Genomic DNA, 20429 nt, shown 5'->3' on the forward strand with positions numbered 1-20429 from the left:
GTGACCTAGCCAACTATTCACTCCCTTTCCTTCTATGTGCATCTACATGTTATTAGATGATGTAGGTCATGTGGACCATGCCATGTCTGATATTGCAATCATTATTCCTCATGCTACTCTTCCTCTTTTTTATTCTAGGCCAGGAAAGTTCTGGATGCATTGCATGCTTTACGAATACATTTCACATTTTTGAAAGGGCTTATTGGGCAAGAAAGATTGGCTCCAAGATGCCAAATTGTTAACACTGCTGTGGAAATCTTTCTTAAAAGTGGGAACCTAGATGGAGCAATATGGATATTAAAAGGTAAATTTCTATTTTAACAAAAATGAAACCAGGCTTGAAATAACATACATTAATCTTATTGTTTTTGTAGGTTCATTTTCTGCAGTTTAACATTTTAGCAAATAGACATGCTAATGCTGGGAGAGCCAAAACATATGGCTGAAGCTCATAAATTCTGATTACATTTTTGAGCCTTTGATGTCCTATTCTTAATGTCATGTTTTCTTAGATGGAGAAGTATTAAATCCATGAGCACCTCAAAGCTTTTAACAGTACAGCTTTTCCTAATTAATGATGCAATATTATGAGAGATTAAGGAAGTCATAAAATGTGGGATATTCAAAACTTTCATGCAAATTCCAAGCGTACTCTTGCTTCCCATACACATGCTGCTTCAGGCTTCTGCACTACTTCCTAGCATTATCATACCACACAGAGATCTTATACAAACCTCTCCCTGGTGTCCCAGGTTTAGGCAGTGGCCAGAAGTGATTTCTGTCAGCTTCAGATGATATGCCAGCTGTGTCGGTTGCTTGAGATAAATGACCTCAGAATGGTGGTACTTCTGCTAGTCACCTCCAGACTTGACTATTGCAGTGCACTTTATGTGGAGCAGCCTTTGTACATTGTCCGGAAACTGCAGTTGGTCCAGAATGTGGCAGCTAGCTTGGTCTCCGGGTCATCCCAGAGAAATCACATCACTCTTGTCTTGAAAGAGCTACATTGGCTGCTGACAAGTTTCCAGGCAAAATACAAGGTGCTGGTTGTAAAGAACCAAACCAGCCCACCTGAGAGAAGACTGTTGCTGGGTCATTCCTCCCTGAGGCCGTGGGCTGGCTGGGTTTTAAATTAACTCAAATTAAATTAACTTAAATTAAATTAAATCTCCAGTAGATAGGATCGCTGCCTCCAACCACTCTGTACTTAACAGGGTTTCTCTGACTGAAAGGAAGCAATACCTTCAGTCGCCTCTTTATATTATTAGCAGACAAATATAAAAATGTGGTTCCACTTATATATTATATAATATATATATACCCTTGCTAACTGGGCAAAGAGGCACCATTTAACATGGTGATTCTCTTTATTTAGCAGGGGGAGAGTAACTGGCCCTATCCACCCCCAGCACAGTACTTCCAGTGACTTTTGCTGGTGTGTGTCTTATGTTTCTTTTTAGAATGTGAGCCCTTTCGGGACAGGGAGCCATCTTATTTGTTTGTTGTTTCTCTTTGTAAACTGTCCTGAGCCATTTTTAGAAGGACGGTATAGAAATCGAATTGAGGAGGAGGACAACTTGAAGAAAGAAACAGTTTAATACTGGCTGCACAAGAACAAATGCAATAAGAGCAAAAGTAGAAAAGTCAACAACAAACAGCAAGTGCCGCCTTTGTAAAGAAGCAGATGAAACCGTGGACCACCTAATCAGCTATTGTGAAAAGATCACACAGACTGACTACAAACAAAGGCATGACAAGGTAGCAGGGATGATACATTGGAACATCTGCAAAAAATACAAGCTACCTGTAGCCAAAAATTGGTGGGACCATAAAATTGAAAAAGTTGAAGAAAATGAAGATGTAAAAATATTATGGGACTTCCGACTACAAACAGACAAACATCTGCCACACAATACACCAGATATCACTGTAGTTGAGAAGAAAGAAAAACAAGTGAAAATAATCGACATAGCAGTACCAGGGGATAGCAGAATAGAAGAAAAAGAAATAGAAAAAATCACCAAATACAAAGATCTACAAATTGAAATTGAAAGGCTGTGGCAGAAAAAGACCAAAATAATCCCAGTGGTCATTGGCACCCTGGGTGCAGTTACAAAAGACCTTGAAGAGCACCTCAACACCATAGGGGCCACAAATCAGCCTCAGTCAATTACAAAAAGCAACTTTACTGGGAACAGCCTATATTCTGTGACGATATCTATAGCAGCAGCAGCAGCATTGACAATAAAATTCAGCCATCCCAGGTCCATGGGAAGGACTTGATGTCTGGATAAAACAAACCAGTCAATAACACCTGTCTGACTGTGTAAATAAATATTTTAAGAGGGGGAAATAGCAGGCTTTGCAGTCCTTTTTATGGGGCTGTGTGAACAAGACGGCTTCCTCTCTCTCCCAGAGTCAGTCAAACACTCTGAGAGAGTTTGTAAACAAAGAAAACAGTTTATTGATTTACTACAAAAATAGGCAGGTTCAGGATTCCAAGCATAGCTTGCAAATAAGATCAACTTCTTAGTGATTACAAGAGTTTTTCCTATTGCTCAGATGCTTATAGGTAGTACTTGACTTATTCATTACTAGGCTGTTGTTGCAGTGAGGTAATTATAAAGTAGATAGATGGGCACACATATAAAAGTAAGTAACTTCTAACGTAAGTCTTACTAAAACACTTTCCCCTAAGTCTAACCTTCTGAAGCCATAAGCTTTGGCTTCCTTCCCTTGGATCTCACTAAAATCGAGGTGGGACCAACCCTACATTCCCTGACACACACACACACACCCCGGGACTTGCAAAACTCACCCTGAGACTCCATTGCTTTCCTCTTACCTGGGCATACCTTCTTCCCAGCAGTCCCTCAGGAGTCCTTTTAGTCCCACCCAACTTGTTAACCAATTGGGTCATGACCCAGGGTCTTAAGTCTGACAATCAAGGAAAACCACTTAATGCAGTTAACCCTTTAATTGCTGGCTGGCCTCCCACTACACTGGTTATAACCTATAAAGCCCTAAACAGCTTAGGTCCTGGGTATTTAAGAGAACATCTGCTTTGCCATGACCGCACCACCCATTGAGATAATCAGGAGAGGTTCATCAGCAGTTGCCACTGGCTCGTCTGGTGGCTACTCTGAGACAGACCTTCTCTGCTGCTGCCCTGAGGCTGTGGAATGCGCTCCCTATTGAAATAAGAGCCTCCTCATCTCTGACAACTTTTTAAAAGGCAGTCAGCACATTTGTTCACCCAGGCTTTTAATAGATACTGTTTTAATAGTTTTAACATTGTTCTAAATTTTAAATTGTGATGTTTTAACCTTTTTATTTGTTGTAATTCGTTTTGTTTTATTATAAGCCATCCAGAGACTTGAGTTTAAATAAATACAATTTTTGCAGCACCACCTGCTGGTCAGCTCTTGCAATCTGAGAAGAACCCTCCTTCTGCCACAAAAGTGGTAGTGGAAAAGAGGCAAGTTCTTCGTGGAGTGCAAGAACAGGCTGGCAAATGGCGCTGTGAAAATCATGCAAGGTCCCTTTTCAGCATATGTACAAGAGGATAAGATCATGCTATGAAGCAGCACGGAAGCCTGAAGCAGTGTGCGTGTGCACAGAATAAGATTGTGCTTGGAATTTGAGCAAATGCGTAGCACTTTATTTCCATAGAGAGAGACCCAAGGGTCTGTTCTACAACAGTGCAAGGTGCTGGTGAACCACAGCTGCGGTGCTCTTCCAGTGACTTTTTTGCAACTCAAAGGAGCTGCTTCAACAGCAGCCAACCAGGGAACAGAGTGCATGGACTTGTAACAGAAGGCTGGTCCTCAAGGTAAAAGAGGTGTTGCAGGAAGGAGCAAAAAAGCTGAGCCAGATGATTTTTAGACCTCAGGTATGGCTGAGTGGGTTGAGGGGTCTGCCCAGCATCCTTCTGTGCTCTCATTTTTATAGTGGTATAGCTATGCCCCTATAGCTTTTCTTTTATCAGCAGGGCTGTCCTTAGGGCAGGGCAAGCAGGGTGACCACTCTGGACCCCGCTCTTTTAACCCCCATTAAAATTAACTGGAAGGGGACCCCACACTGGCTGATTTGCCTCAGGCCCTGCACCCCGCCAAAGCTCTTTAAGGACAGCCCTGTTTATCAGTAATTATGGCCTTATTTGAACAGTTCTTAAAACATCTGTATTTATCTCTCCAGAATCCGAATGGGTGATAAACACACCTTCATGGCCATGTGATAGAATGGATGTCCTCAGTCGACATAATCTGCTATGTACAATAGTATCTGAATGTGTTACTAAGAGCCGTTATAAAGAAGCATTTGAAGTCTTGCAAAATCTACCAGGCTTTCAGAAATCTTGTGGTAAGTGTAAATGTTTCCTTTTTCAATCGCTAATAAGCTTTTATATCTGACTTTTATTCAGATGTTGCTTTGACCGATACTAAAATCAATTGGTATTGTTTATGCCCAAAGTTCTTGTTCTGGATGATTCATTTCATTAGACAAAGCCTGGTAATTCCTTCCTTTCTGCCTCAGAAAAGAGAAGCAACTGTTTAGTTTAAAGCAGCCATCTCTCTCTCCCCTCTAATTCTGTGTCTACTCACTTGAGCCTACAGAATTAAGAAATTCTTCTCATTCATTTCCTAAAACTCTTGGGCAAACAACAAAACAGGATATACTTGGCAAATATGTGGTTCTAGGCAGATATAATGTTGATAGACTGTTGCTTCACTTCCATCCATAGACTTTTACAGTGCTGAGAAAAAGCTTGTGAACACCCAAGGATGGTCTGTATGTTAGCACAGTTCTTATTCAAACATGATTAGATCCTAAGCTAAACCCTGAGAAGAGAGAAAGGCAACCCCATTAAATAAGTAACTCAAGCAAAAAGGATATATTTTGAATATTCACCCAACAGAAAGATTCAGTAACAAACAATCTTGTGTGAAAGAGTGTGTGAAACCTTCATTCAGTAACTAGTGACACTTCCTTAAGCAGCAATAACTGCAACTAAACATTTCCTGTAACTGGTGATCACTCTCACACAACTGCTTGGAGGAATCTCGGCCCATTCTTCCATACAAACTGTTTCAGTTCTGTAACGTTTGAGGTCTTCCTTGCATGAACAGTTCACTTGCCACAATGTTTCAATAGGGTTTAGGTCAGAACTTTGACTTGGCCACTCCAAAACATGAAATCTACTCTTCTTCAGCCATTCTGTAGTAGACGTACTTGAATGTTTAGGTTCATTGTCTTGCTGCGTGACCCACTTTAGGCTCAGTTTCAGCTCTTGGACAGATGGCCTGACGTTGTCCTCTAGCATTTTCTGATATGCATCTGAATTCATGGATCTGGTTCGAGATCCGTCGATGTTCATAAGAATGGGTTCTGCGCCTGCGCAGGAACCCCACGGTATCCATGCCTGAGCTCGTCGAAGCGCCCAAGCCACGCCCCCACGCTGCTGCGTGCTATATAAGGCGCGGCTGAGGCGCGTAGTCCCTCAGTTCTTTTCTGACCGCCTTGTGTCCTGGACCTGCGGTCCGTGCCTCTTCGTCTAGTTCCTCGGTTGTTCATCTATCCTCTTGACTCGGACTGGAAATATCGGAATTCTCTGGCTCTACTTACGGAACGGCTTTCGGAAATCTCTGGCTCTCGTTTTGGACTGGCTTCGGTGACTTCTGGCGAACGGACGCGGAACGGCTTCGACCTTGCTATGGCTGACGGAAAAAAAATCTTTCAAATGGTGTGAAGGCTGCAGGGCTAAGTTACCCTCCAAGGACCTTCATGACCTCTGCCTTTTGTGCCTTGGTGAGGAGCATAACGTCTCCTCGTGTAAAATCTGTCTGTCTTTCTCGAAACAGACTCGAAAGAATCGGGCTCTTCGCCTCCGTGCGGCGATTTACGATGAAGTTTTGAGCCCATCTACACCGGGCACTCCTCGACCGTCGACATCTAAGGCGCCAAAGCCTTCTTCGACGTCGAGCAGAGAAAAAACCTCTGACATAATTCCCGCCAAAACGTCGTCTATGTCGAAAAGCGCCTCGACTTCAGATAGACACTCGACACTCGAAAAGAAGACGTCATCAAAGAGCTCAGGCTCTTCTACCTCGAAGCCCTCACATCACTCCAAAGACCGTGATAAGGCTTCGAAACATCGACATGATGACCTCTCGACTCCGACTGACTCCAAACGTCGAAAGACTCACGAGAGCCCGCGGAGACACACACCATCTCCCTCTGCGGCGCAGTCATCAGAATCGAGGTCGAGACCTTCGACGTCGACTGACTCCGCAGTACAGACGGTGATTCTGGAGGAGCTACCCGTTTCCTCGACACCGATAGTTATCGACGTGGATGCCCCTTCGACGCATTCTCCCGTTACCGGCATGTCGACGTTGAGAGTGCTCGATACCGAACCACATCAACTGACTACGTCGAACCCTGTTTTCAACGCCGGACGAGTTTTGCCCGACGACGAACGGGCTTCGAACCTTCAGCGATCTCCACGAGCTTCGATACCGACAACAAGAACTCTCTCACCAGCTCCAACGCCTTTGGCTTCGTCTGCCTCTCCATCGACACCACAAGCCTCAGCCTTTGCGCCGTCCACCTTGCACACTCCAGTCCTGTCAACATCGATGCAAGTAACCCACCGATACCGACTTTCCAGATGGTGGATGTCAATGCTGAAGAATCTCTCCCAGCAGCAACCCGATCTCTTCTGTCTCTCCTGGACTCGACGTCGAGCGGCCGCTCGACATTTACCGGCTTCCCTTCAGTGGGCGTTGAAGCCGAGGGAGGAACACCTACCTTGTCTCATCCTCCAGCTCCACCATCCTCCAACTTGCCACACACTCCTTGGCACTCCTGTGGTTATAGACACCCTTCCTTAGGGGTCTCTTCTCCAGCTGGTCCCTACAGAGATGGCGTTAACCTACCCTGGAGACAAGTAGCACCTGCTCATCCCTTTGCAACTTTTGCGACAATTGCGACCCAAACGTGTGGCTCCATGAACAACCATTGCGCCACACAGACTTCACCACTCCACCTTAAGTCTACATCTACACAGACAAGTCTCCTAAAACTACAAAGTAATTCAGCCACGCAAACGGATCCTCACCGTGCTGAAGACGCTCAACTGCAGCCTGCCTCTCCCTCAGAACACTACGGCTCCTCTGACTTTGAGTCCGACCCTGAGGACACCAGTTCCATTGTGGAACCACCTACGGCTGTGGCACCGGTAACTTATGTTTCACCAAATGATGAAATGAAAGCATACCACAAACAGATTCGGGCCATGGCTGATGCTCTTGGTCTAGATATCCAGTCACAGTTGGCAACTATCGAGGACCCAGTATATAAATTTATGTTGAAGACTCAAATGACAGCCCCAGTTGCCCTTCCAATGTTACCAGTAATTACAAGGGCTGCGAAATGCGCTTGGGAAGTCCTCCACACTTCCACCCCGACGTCAAAGAAATTGGAAAGTCTCTATAGAATTCAAGATAGGGATAACGACTATCTGCTCAAACACCCGGCGCCAAACTCTCTAGTAATAGATTGTGCCACGGCGTCTAAGTCTGGCAAGAGGTACACAGTCCCTCCTGATAAGGAAGGTAGAAAACTGGACCTATTGGGAAGGAAGATCTATTCAACCTCTTGCCTTTCTATTAAGGTAGCAAACTATGCGGCCTGCACGACAATGTACACTCATGGTCTCTGGGAACAGTTGGAGAAAGATTTGGACTGCCTATCCTTAGAAGACTTTAAAGCTAAATTCCACCAAGTCTTAGAGAACTCTGGAGACCTAACACGCAGACAGCTCAGCATAGCCAAACATCTAGCTGAGAGCGAATCTCGGGCAATGGCGGCAGCAATAACCCTGAGAAGACACGCTTGGCTGCGGTCTACGGGACTCCAAATGGATATGAGAGAAAGAATAGAAGGATTACCATTTGATGGTACTGGCCTTTTCAGTGAAACAACTGACTCCACTATGGAGCAGTTGAAGAAATCAAAATTCACTGCAAAAACTTTCAGCTCGCATCCTTCGACCTCTTCCTCAACATCAACGTACAGGAACAACTATGGAAAATTCAAACCTTCCTACAGGTCACAAGACAGGCGTGACTTTAGGAAGCCCTACTCGTCTTACCAACGTCGCCCGTTCTATAATAAGAAAAGGGCTCCTCAATCACAGCGAGCGAAGCCACAAGAACCCCAAAAGCGTCTTTGAAACTGTGGACTGCCCATCGACACCAACCTCCCTACCGTCTCCATACACCCCCCCTTCCCTGCCAGCGGGGGCCTCTCCATCAGCACTGACGGATCTCTCCATCCTTCCGTCCCTGCCAACGATCAAACTGGCAAGCCATGCCCCCGCATGGCACAGCATAACATCGGACCGGTGGGTCCTGAAGATTATCACATATGGTTACGCAATAGAATTCAGGACTCTTCCACACTTCACGGGGGTGAGATGCACTCCCTCCTCGAGGCTGCTTCTGCAGGAGGTGAAGGAGCTTCTGGAAAAGGGGGCTATTGCCCCGGTGTCATGGGCAGACAGGCTAACGGGGTTCTATTCACACTATTTTCAGATCCCCAAGAGGGATGGGGGGATCCGTCCCATCATGGACCTCCGTTGTCTGAACAAGTTTATCCACGCCAAAAAGTTCCGTATGATGGCGTTGCAACAGATCCTCCCACTACTCCAGGGGGAAAAGTGGCTTGCGACGCTGGATCTCAGGGACGCCTATTTTCATATCAATATACGTCCGGACCACCGCAAATATCTACGTTTCACTGTCGGCGACAAAGTGTTTCAGTACAATGTATTGCCCTTCGGACTGTCCACCGCTCCGAGGGTTTTTACAAAATGTATGGCGGCAGTGATTGCCCATCTAAGAACCAGGGGTGTATCGGTCTACCCTTACCTGGACGACTGGCTCCTAACTGCAGAAGTCAAAGACGAGTTAGTTTTGCACATCCAATATGTAGTGAACCTACTTCACGATTTGGGCATCGAGATAAACTGGAAGAAATCGCATCTGGAACCATCACCTATAATCTCCTACATAGGGGCAATCCTAGACACAACACAACAAAGAGCTTTTCTCCCAGAGGAGAGATTCAACTGCATCCTGAACCAAATCTCCGAGTTTCAAGATCATCCCCTACAGCCAGCCCGTATGATTCAACGTCTGTTGGGCCTTATGTCAGCTTGCAATACAGTAATCTATTATGCGAGACTCAAGATGAGAAAGCTCCAACTCTGGTTTCTTTCAGTATTTCGTCCAATCAGAGACAGTCAATCAAAGCGCCTTCTACTTCCCCCGGATGTACTCCGGTCGCTCTCCTGGTGGACCAAGCGGAAGAACCTACTCGAGGGAGTACCCTTTCGATCCCCCTCCCCTTCGGTTTGGATGGCGACGGATGCCTCGCTCCAGGGCTGGGGGGCCCATTGCGACAACCACAAAATTCAAGGGAAGTGGTCCCCTCAACGTGCCAAATTGCACATCAACTTCCTAGAGCTTCTGGCTGTTTTTCAAGCACTACAGTCATTCTTACCTGTCCTTCAAGGGAAAATTGTTCAGATCCACCTCGACAACACAACCGCCCAGGCATATATAAACCGCCAGGGAGTTACGGTCTCCCGGAGTCTGTGTGCTCTCAGTGTTCAAATGTGGCACTGGTGTATTCTACACCGCATTTACCCCAAGGCTGTTCACATCAAGGGCCTGGACAACACCCTGGCAGACGACCTGAGCAGAGTCTTCTTGCAGGACCGTCAGCACGAATGGGAACTCCGCACGGATGTGATAACTCCCTTCTTCAACCGGTGGATGAGGCCCTCAGTGGACCTCTTTGCTTGCTCAGAGAACACGAAATGCGATCGCTTCTGTTCAAGGGCGGGCCACGACAGTCTGTCTCTCGGAGATGCTTTTCAGTTGGATTGGTCCCTAGAGACACCTTACATGTTTCCCCCCCTGCCATTGATACACAGAGTGGTAGCTTGTCTTCTCTGCAATCCAACCAACTGCATCCTAGTGACTCCATGGTGGCCAAGGCAACCTTGGTTTCCGCAAGTACGCAGACTGGCGAAGAACTGCTACAAGCACCTACCTTCCTATCAGGATCTCCTCACTCAAGACGGAGGTCTCGTCCTGCACCCGGACGTCAAAACCCTCCATCTAACAGTGTGGAAGATAGTCTGCTGACTCATATCCTACTCAACCAGCGCAAGGAATCTACGCGCCGCAACTACAAGCGCAAGTGGGACCGTTTTAGGTCATATGCACGCTCCAAGGGATTCCTTCCTAAACGAGCCTCAGTCCGGGAGGTTCTACGATACCTTACGTCTTTGAAAGCAAAAGGCCTGGCCAACGTGTCTTTGAGAGTCCATTTATCTGCCTTGTCCGCATACCATCCGGGCAGTGACAACTCTACACTGTTCTCGCACCCATTGAGCAAGGCCTTCCTGAAAGGCCTGTCAAATGTGTACCCTACAATCAGAAAGCCAGTAGAACCATGGAGTTTATCGCTGGTTCTTTCGTCACTGACTCAGGCTCCCTTTGAGCCCATGGCTACGTCCTCCCTTAAACATCTCTCTTGGAAGACAAGCTTCCTGATTGCTATCACAACAGCAAGACGTGTGAGTGAACTGGCGGCTCTCAGGGTGGACCCCCCTTATACTTTATTTCAACCAGACAAAGTCCGCATGCGTTTAGACTCTACTTTCCTACCAAAAGTTGTATCCGACTTCCACTTGAACCAGGATATCATCTTACCTACATTCTTTGGGAACCCTACTTCTGCTCTGGAGCGCTCGTTACATGCTCTAGACGTGCGCCGTGCGCTCCTATACTACATAGACAGCACAAAACCCTTTAGGCTCTCTACTCGTCTATTCATATCGTATAAAGGGCCAAGGAAAGGATCCCCAATTTCGAGACAAAGATTGTCCAGATGGCTGGTAGAGCTTATTCTCCTGACATATCATCTACAAGGTAAATCACCTCCAGAAGCCATTAAAGCCCACTCCACCAGGGCTGAAGCTTCCTCTGCTGCACACCTCTCTGGGGTCTCGTTCAGGGATATCTGTAAGGCCGCAACTTGGTCTCCGGAGTCTCCCTTTATTAAGCACTACGCCATAGATGTACGCTCTGCGGCAGAGGCCACCTTTGGGAGAAGTGTTTTGAAACAGGTGTTGTTGTGACTACTGCTCCCCCCTCCTACTGGAGCTTGCTAAACACCCATTCTTATGAACATCGACGGATCTCGAACCAGATAAACAGGTTGCTCACCTGTAACTGATGATCTGGTAGAGATCCGTCGATATTCATAAGACCCTCCCAACCTTCCCCTCTGCAGTAGTGCTACTTCTATGTGCGTATAGGTGTGTGGCTTCTATCCTCTTCAGGATATTCCCCCTTTTTAATGGATGAACTTACCTAATTTAAACAAAACAAAAAAGAAGGAAAGACTTTAGATGATCGTCCTCCACGGCGGTCGTCCAAGAACTGAGGGACTACGCGCCTCAGCCGCGCCTTATATAGCACGCAGCAGCGTGGGGGCGTGGCTTGGGCGCTTCGACGAGCTCAGGCATGGATACCGTGGGGTTCCTGCGCAGGCGCAGAACCCATTCTTATGAATATCGACGGATCTCTACCAGATCATCAGTTACAGGTGAGCAACCTGTTTTTCCATCAGTGATGGCAAGCTATTGCGCTCTTAGAAAAGATCACTGATAAGATTCGGTTAATGCAGGCTGTGAGAGTAGAATCACAGTTCCACCATATTTGGGCAGATTATATTTATTATATTTACAGTACTAGATCTGATTTTGGATTTTCTTTTGATATTTGGACAATATGCTTGTTAAATGTACTGTGTTATGTGATACTGTTCTATGTTATGTGAATACTGCAAATAATTTTTTAAAAAAAAATCAATGATGGCAAGCTGTCCAGATCCTGATGTAGCAAAGCAGCCCCAAACCATGATGCCTCCACCATCATGCTTGACTATTAGGATAGGGTTCTTACTTTGGAAGGCAGTGTTTGGTTTTCATCAAACAAGACGTTTGTGATAGTGTCCAAAAAGTTCAATTTTGTATTCATCTGTCTGGAAAACATTATCCCAGAAGCTTTGTGGGTCATCCAGATGTTCCTTGTTGAACCTGAGCTCAGGCAGCAATGCTTGTTTTAGAGAGCTGTGGTTTCTTCCTAGCTATCCTCCCACAAACACCAATCCCATTCAGTTTTTTCCTGATGGTTAATGCATGCATCCTCACATCAGCCGCAGCGAGAGAGGCTGGCAGATGTTTTGATGTTAGTCTGGGGTTCTTTGTGACTTGGTGGATTATTTCCAGTTTACTTTGGAGGTGATTTTGGTAGGATGACCGTTCTTGAGTAGTCTTCACCCTTTTCCATTTGTAGACTTCTGTCTGACATTGGATGGATGGAGCCCCAAATGCTTAGAAATGGCCTTGTAACCCTGTCCAACACATAAACATCAAACCACTCTCTTTCGTAGGTCATCTGGAATTTATTTTGATTGTGGCATGAGTTCTCACTGTCTATCATGGAGCAGACCTAACTCAGGGCCTTTAGGACCTTTATATAGGACAGTATTCCTGAACTCAGTATGCAGCTTTCCTCTGCAGTGTGGTTTACTTGTTACCCAATTAGTTATGCATCTGACTGTGATTAGCCCATTAATTGTGCTAAGGACATTAGGGGTTCACTTACTATTTCACACACTGATCCTGAATTTGTCTCATTGTTCCCACTTTGTACATTATTGTGTCTCAAACACAGCATTGTTTAATTCATACCCTTTTGTTGCATTAGGAAAGACTGATTTCAGTTATGCGAGGGTATCATGGTAAGGCCTTGCAGTGTGATTCTCACTCTATTTGGGGTTCACAAACTTTTTCTCAGCACTGTGTATCTGTGAACATTCTTTTTCTGCTTCCTATATTATTCTGGTGTTCTCAGAATGCCAATTTGGCATCCACTAGAAACAAGAAGAATTGGTTTGCATCTTCCTTGCAGTCAGAAAGCAGAGCCCATAGCCTGTCAGCTAGTTTTCAAGGGGGAAAGCGCCTACATAAGCAATTCTTTTTTCTTTTTTCTAACATTTTTTATATCCCGCTCTTCCTCCAAGGAGCCCAGAGCAGTGTACTACATACTTTAGTTTCTCCTCACAACAACCCTGTGAAGTAGGTTAGGCTGAGAGAGAAGTGACTGGCCCATAGTACCCAGCTAGTATCATGGCTGAATGGGGATTTGAACTCGGGTCTCCTCAGTCCTAGTCCAGCACTCTAAATTGGAATCCCAACTGGGAATCTGACTTGCTTGTCTTTTAGAATATATTCTAAAACCTCCAATAGAATTAGAAGTGACAGTGATGCTGTAATTCCTGCAGTTCAGAGACAAAGGATGGGTGGAAAATAAAACTTAACATCCCCATTCAATTGGAAGCAGGAAAAGGGCTCAAAATAAGCTCTGAGGTAAGATTGGAAGTGGTGCCAAGAACCAGTGGGCAACTTCGGATATAGTTGGGGTACAAAAAACTATTCCTGAGGTGGATAACTTATTGGCATATGGAAGAGCCATATAGTACAGTATGGTGCAATATAGTGCCATGGATAGATTTCTGCTGGGGAGATCAGAGTTCAATTTTCTGTTGAGCCATAAGGCTTGCTGAATAGTGTTGGGCCAGATTATCGTTCAACTTAATCTGTCCCACAAGGTTGTGAGGGAGAAAACCAGTGAGATGTCCCAATGTAGTGTTATACATTCTCCTCTTCCCTAAGTGGTGAGAAGTCCCAAGGGGATAGCAATACTGAGTTCTTGCTGCCTTTAGATTAGAGCTAACGAGAGGCTTATGATGACTTTGTAATATTTGGCTTCTTTCCAAATATACAAGTGAGCATCAAGTGGAGACAAGCAGCATGCATATTCCTACCATTCATCAAAAGATCGCATCTGATTTTCAGAACCTCTGCAAACCTCTCTTGGCTTCTCCATTCAGTCCCTCATCCAAACTATCTCTGTTTTATTCCAGACCGTGTATTTATCTACACACACACACACACACACACACACACACACACACCAGCACTTCCCATCCACTGTTGGAAGAGGGTAAGATCTGTTACCTTAAAACTCTCATGGCTACCCACTTTCAGAGTCATCTCTGTGGATCTTCCAGCCATTAAAACATTAACTTGCATACCAGGGCCATAGTTGGCAATCTGCTTAACAAAGGGGTCCCTCACTGCTGCCTCACTCAACTGCCTGCCGCTCTCCTTGTGGCTGACTCCCCAGCAGCACCATAATGTGCCTATCTTCACAATGGGGAGATAGCAGAATCCAGAAAATGACAGAAATGGGTTGGTGAGCCAGCAAGTCATTCTCTGGCTGAAGCAGACAAGTGCAGTACTACTGGAGAGACAGCAGCATCTGACAAGCAAGACAATGATGGTGGCTGTGTTAATGCAACTGTTCCAGGGTGATTGGCAAACACACCTAAATGTGTTTGGGCTTTGTGTGGGGAATTAGCGAGCTAGGCTGGAGCAGTCCCATGTCAGAATAATTTTTGTGCAAAGTTTTGGTCATGAGAAAATGAACTGACAGAGAGGTTGAAGTTCAAAAACAAAGAAAGGTTTTATTTGGGGTTCAGGGGTATAGTGCAATAAGAAAGTTGATTAAAGCAATATTATTACCATTTGTAAACTACTACAATTTGTAAATACATTACAAAATTAACCAGATAACTGCAAAGAGGCAATTTAGCTTAGTGTCTGAATTAAAATAACTTCTGGGCTAGCTAGAGAAAGGAGGCTTAAGAAAAACAGGTTTTTGGATTTAAGAAAAGAGCAAGGATAGAGAGAGCCTGGGGTGGGGGCAGTGATTATCATACAACCTCGTCCTTCCTTTAGTGGCGATTGGACCCTCATGGATCAGGCACAACCAAAGAACCTCTTTCCTCAGGAGTGGAACCAGGTGGCAAAGAAGCAAAAGCAGTTCAGGGGTTAGGCAGCAAGAGTAGATCCAAAAGGTGTTTGTTTTCGTGCAGCCAACTTCTAGTAGAAGCAAAGTGGGCTGGGCCAGTGAGGAAGGCCGATCTGGAGGCCGGAAGCATGAATGGCATGCAGAGCAAGACATAGCCAGGTGTTACAGCGGGTGCCAAGTCTAACCAAATAAAGCACGCAGGTTCAAGAAACCAGGGGCAGTTATAACCCAAAATGTGTTCTGAGGCAACATTCCAGTTGCTCTTCTTTCCTGGAAAGGGTAATTCTGATGAATCTCAAATGGATCCATTGTCTGTGTTTGCTTTGCTGGAGTACAATAATTTGAATGGGTGAAGAGCAACCTGTATGTAGATGGACTGGATGAATGTGCAAGCACAGTATCTCTCAGGTCAGAAGGACCTGGTAAACCAATCAGTAATTTTAATGAGAGCACCTCTGAGTTCCTATTGCCCACTCAGCCCTTTTGTGATGGGAGGGGAGTTGCATCTGCAGTGCCTTATCTGACTTTCCTGCTAAGGTGATTGGTGTTCGCGGCAACTGCAGAGGAGGGGAAGTAAAGGGTCAATCTTTGAACAGAAAGACCTTGAGGAGACTTACTTGGAAGTTAACTCCAGAGTCTACTTAGACATTCCCTAGTGTGGGGGAAGGTGCGAGGCTAATCCCCTTTTAATTTGCTTGGTAGCTGGTGAATCTGGGGGCGAATGCCAGGGCTGTCCTTAGGGCATGGCAAGCAGGGAGACCACCTGGGCCCTGTTCTTTTAACCCTCATTATAATTAACTGGAAGGGGACCCCGCACTGGCTGATTGGCCCCAGCCCCACACCTCACCAGGGCTCTCTAAGGACAGCCCTGACGACTGTCCCACTGCCTGCTAAGTGACTTGTCCCCATATGCCAACAAATGGGGAGCCCATGATCTCGTGAGACTCCTGAGCATGTTAAAAGTGAGAACCATAAGCCTGTGGTCTCAGACATAAGCAGAGAGGCTTCTGGGAGCCCACAGAATAGCAGTGCTATAGCAGCAGCTGCTGGAACAGCAGTATGGTAGCACCAAGGGACACACACACAGTGGGGGAAAGCCAAATGTTGCTGCTACTGCAGCAATGAGTGACTGATCAGCAGGGAGCTGCAAAAGGGAAGGGCAGGTGGAACATGCCCTAGGAGAGGGAGGAGAACGAAAGGGACAGCAGCAGCAGAAAACGGGAGAGATGATGGCAGACTAGCTGCAGGCAGTAGAGATGTGCATGGAACTGGCTGGTCTGGTTCAGTTCGAGACCAGACCGGACTCAAACCCTACCAGGCCAGTTCAGTCTGGCACCCCCTGAACCTCCCCCTGGGGGTTCGGGGGGGGGGGTTGTGAACGTTTTTCTGTTTATTTTATTTTTTTAACCTTACTCCTTTCTTGGGAGTTGCTGTGGAGGCAGTGCCAATCGTGCAGGCGTGCGGCCTTTAAAATGGCCACCGCGCCGAGGGGAGAAGGCTGAGAACCGGTTGGAGGGGGGCATATAGAAAGCCGGCGGGGGGAGGGGGAACCTCCGCGGGACACACACCCCCGCCACCTCCAGCCACTCCCTGGAAGGGAGTAAGGTTAAAAAATATATTACACACCCACCCCCGAACACTTAGGTGGTGTTCAGTCCGGGGTCGAACCAAATGGGGGGTGGTTCGGTTCGACACCAAACCATTGAGCCAGTTTGCACATCCCTAGCAGGCAGGTGGGGTGACACCTGTGGGGGATGGGATGAGGTGCTTGCACTTAGCTGCCCCACGGTGCACTTGTGCCTGAGGCCATTACTTCAGTTTGCCTAATAAAAGAGGTAGTCCTGAACCATTATGTTGTTGAAAACATACATAAGTTTAATAGTTGAATAAAATTCATCATTTATGTAAGTTGTGTATATACTGTTTCAGATCTGTAGAATGTAAATAGTTCGCTTTTCTCTTACAGATACTCTGGATGTCTCACAGTACAGCACTTTGTTTAACAAATTTCTAAGTACTTGTTCAGAAAACAAAAACCTTGGAATATCTTCTGCTGTAGTGGAGTTCATGTTTGCAAAGAAAATCCCTATTGAATTTAATTTACTTAGAGCAGTAATCACAGCACTGGGAAGAAGTTGTTTGTGGGTTAAAGCCAGGACATGTTATAAATGTAAGCTCACTTTAAAATAATTATTTACTGCATAATTGGGATAATTGGAAAAACATCACTTGGAAAAGTTTAGGTTGCAGTCTGGCTCACAATTATGCACAGATAGTGATTGGTATTGAAGAATATTGGCCAGAATTGCTATTTTACTAGATCTCTTTGGATATCATTTTGAAGATAGTTACTGATAAATTTCACAAAATATCTACTGTGGCAAACTGACAGCCAGGCTTTTCCATTACTATTTTGGTTGACTACTTATGCCTTTTTTAAACATATGGACTGATGCTGTACCTTTTTTCCAGGCAGATTTTTCAGTAAATGTAGACATCCCTAGGCAGATCCACCTATTTCTAACTTTCTTATGCTTGTCCTTTAGAATAGTTCTACAGTTAAATGGAAGAAATGCATGCAGAAATACAACTTCTCTTTTTGAAGGAAAGAAAGAAGTACAGACTGACCTCAGCCAAAGGCAGAAAACAAAATCTCAAATGACAGTTTACAGCACAATTAGTGGTAGACCATTGGAAAAGTTCATGGTGTCCTAATTTTATAGGAGATTTTTTAAAAAAGAAAATACTTTGGGCATTCTGAATAAATGTGGGGGAATTGCAGAAACACCCTCCTGCACACACACGCACACTTGTTAAGATGAAGATGGAAATAGCTCAGAATTTACAAGAAGCTCAAGGAATCTTATTAGGGAACCCTTTGCAATATTTAGAGGAATAAATATTCCTCTAAGTATATATTCCAAATAGAAATATACCAAGTAATAAATGAATCAAGTTTCTTATACATACATTTAAACATGCATGTTGTTAGTACAGTTTAACCCATCTTCATATTTTTACTGTCACATTTTAGGTGCTTTGGCATTGGGTTGCTACCCACCACTGGAGGGAAATCTTTACCGTAAACTTCTGCTGATTCCATTTTACATGACTGAAGTTGAGATGTTGTTAGCAATTGAAATCTTCTTGGTTTCAAATGCTAGTAGTATTCAGAGTCCTGGTGCTTCCAGTCAAATACTCCAAATAGTACTGAAAAGGTTAGTACATCTTCAGATGTGCAATTGTGTAGTCTCACAAGAAACTTTGCTGCTTGTCTTTCAGTTGAAAAGAAAAAAATCCTGTATTTATAATTTACATCAGTAATTTATACAGTATGAAGGGAATATGATAAATAAAGATATCTGAAGAAACAGACTTACTGGGTAATATAAAGCATTGCCATTAAGAACCAGAAAAGAGAACTTTGTTCCTTTAAATGTTAGTCAAAGTGACTGTGCAGTTGAGTCACATCTGAAGATAGAACAAATACCAGTATATTGCAAACCTTAGTAATATTCGCAGCACCTGCTTGCAATTATTGCAAGGAGTAGCATGGACATTTTCATGGCCATCTTATGTGAAGGATATTTTGCTGCCAACTTCAAACTACTATACTAAATTTGCAGTTATCCCCTTCTACTTCCAAAAAATTGAAGTATTCCCTTCTGTATCAGTGTCTTATACTATCTTGAATTTCCCATTGTAAAAATGAATCTTCAAATCCCATTTCTGGAGTTCACACTATTAGTTCACATTAGTTCACATTCAGATTAGTTCACACTAATCTTTCTCCTAAACACTTTTGCCTACCAATAAAGTTATTCAAGTTATGCTAGTGATAAGCATTAATTGATGTAGTATATCTTTTATTTCCTGGTAATTATTCAGGACTAGGGATGTGCACAAATGTTTCAGGGGAGCAGTAGCTCTAAGCATGAGTAAAGCAGGTTCTTACCTGCTCCTCCGCCACACCGCTGTTTTTCCAGATGCAGTGCTGTGCCACTCAGAAGTCTGTGCGACCACACACAGACTTCTAAGCAGCACTGCACCCAGAAAAGTGGCAGCGTGGCAGAGGAGCAGGTAAAGACCTGTTTTACTTATGCTTAAAGGTACCACTCTGCCCATCTGAAACGATTTGGTGGAATGCACCAAATCACTTTGTGCACATCCCTATTCATGACTTCATGGTCAGGGCAGAACTAGATCTTACAAGAAATACAGCATTGCCACCACTCTGTATCCTCCTTGCCTCTTGCCAATAATATGTAATATAGCATGTGACATGTCATTACTTGGTAACATTACTCCATGTCACCAACAGCCAGTTATGTGTGAGAGATGTGGGGATGTTCACATGAGGATATGTTATATGGTCTTATACCACACATTAGTGGGAAGAAGGGGGAAAGACATGCTCTAGGTTTTTGACATCTAATTCTGCTCTGTTGCTGATATTTAATGAAAATTTGTTCTCTACTCCTCAGTAAGGTTTCTAGCTCTGAATCTTCATCACCCTCTTCTTCCATTTTCTTTGATAGTGTTTCCACTTTCCCGTTTTCCACTTTTCCCTTGTTCTTTTTTCCTAAGGTCCTCTTGCTGATCTCCTCATTCTTCATTCAGATGTTTGAGGGGAAATAATTCCTCCACATTATGGTTTAGGCCAGGGGTCAGCAACCTGTGGCATGGGTGCCAACCAGCACACAAAATAGTTGTGAGCGGCATACACACTTCTAGGAAGACTAGCCACTGTGATTCCATCTGGCTGGCATGTTGTTATGTGCTGTAGCAGGCAATTGACATCCAGGATTGGCAGTGGAGGGGTGTCCGGCTGTGTAGGCTGGCTGGTGCTTTCTCTTGAATGCACATGCCGCCGCCGCCACCAGTCTTGGATGTCCACAGTTTCGTACAGCAAGTGTGACACGCCAGCCAGAGGCAACCATTGGGCTAGTTGCATAGCAACTATAGCAGCCAGTCTTCCTCGTGTGCTAACTTTTTCTTCCCTCCAGCAACTAACTTCTGTCCTTTGTCTGGTCCCACAATGGAGGGAGACATAGCACAAAGGTTTGTTGAAGGACAGAGAGGCAGACCAGCTGGCGATGCTTAATCATGGCTGGAGAATAGCACTGAACGCTTCCAGGAAGAAGAAAGGTGGTGATCAGCACAGTAGGGATGTGCACGAACCAGTTCGGCAGTCCTTTTAGACCACCAGACCGGTTCAGAAGGTCTAGCGTTTGGCCGAACCAGCAGCGGTGGGGGTTACCTTTAAACAGGAGGGAGGGTGCTCTTACCCCTCACCCCACCACATCCCCCTGCCAGCACTGTGACCAAAATGGTTGGCACGGGGCGGCTGTATACCTCCGTGCCACGTTGCACACCGTCCACTTCTGGTAGGACGCAGTCTGGGGCAGC

The 20429-nt window shown here is 45.1% G+C and overlaps 1 protein-coding gene across 2 annotated transcripts in view; it reads left to right on the forward strand.

Annotated features, from left to right (window-relative positions):
- TOPAZ1 (testis and ovary specific TOPAZ 1) overlaps window positions 1–20429 on the forward strand; it is an 87140-nt gene that overhangs the window by 64371 nt on the left and 2340 nt on the right. For both annotated transcript variants that reach the window (XM_053262755.1, XM_053262756.1), the window contains exons 16-19: window positions 139–304; window positions 4198–4362; window positions 16987–17190; window positions 18055–18238. In XM_053262755.1, coding sequence (XP_053118730.1) covers window positions 139–304; window positions 4198–4362; window positions 16987–17190; window positions 18055–18238 — 719 coding nt within the window. The remainder of the gene's footprint in view (window positions 1–138; window positions 305–4197; window positions 4363–16986; window positions 17191–18054; window positions 18239–20429) is intronic.

The sequence above is a fragment of the Hemicordylus capensis genome, chromosome 6 (assembly GCF_027244095.1).
Source record: "Hemicordylus capensis ecotype Gifberg chromosome 6, rHemCap1.1.pri, whole genome shotgun sequence".
Lineage (NCBI taxonomy): Eukaryota > Metazoa > Chordata > Lepidosauria > Squamata > Cordylidae > Hemicordylus > Hemicordylus capensis.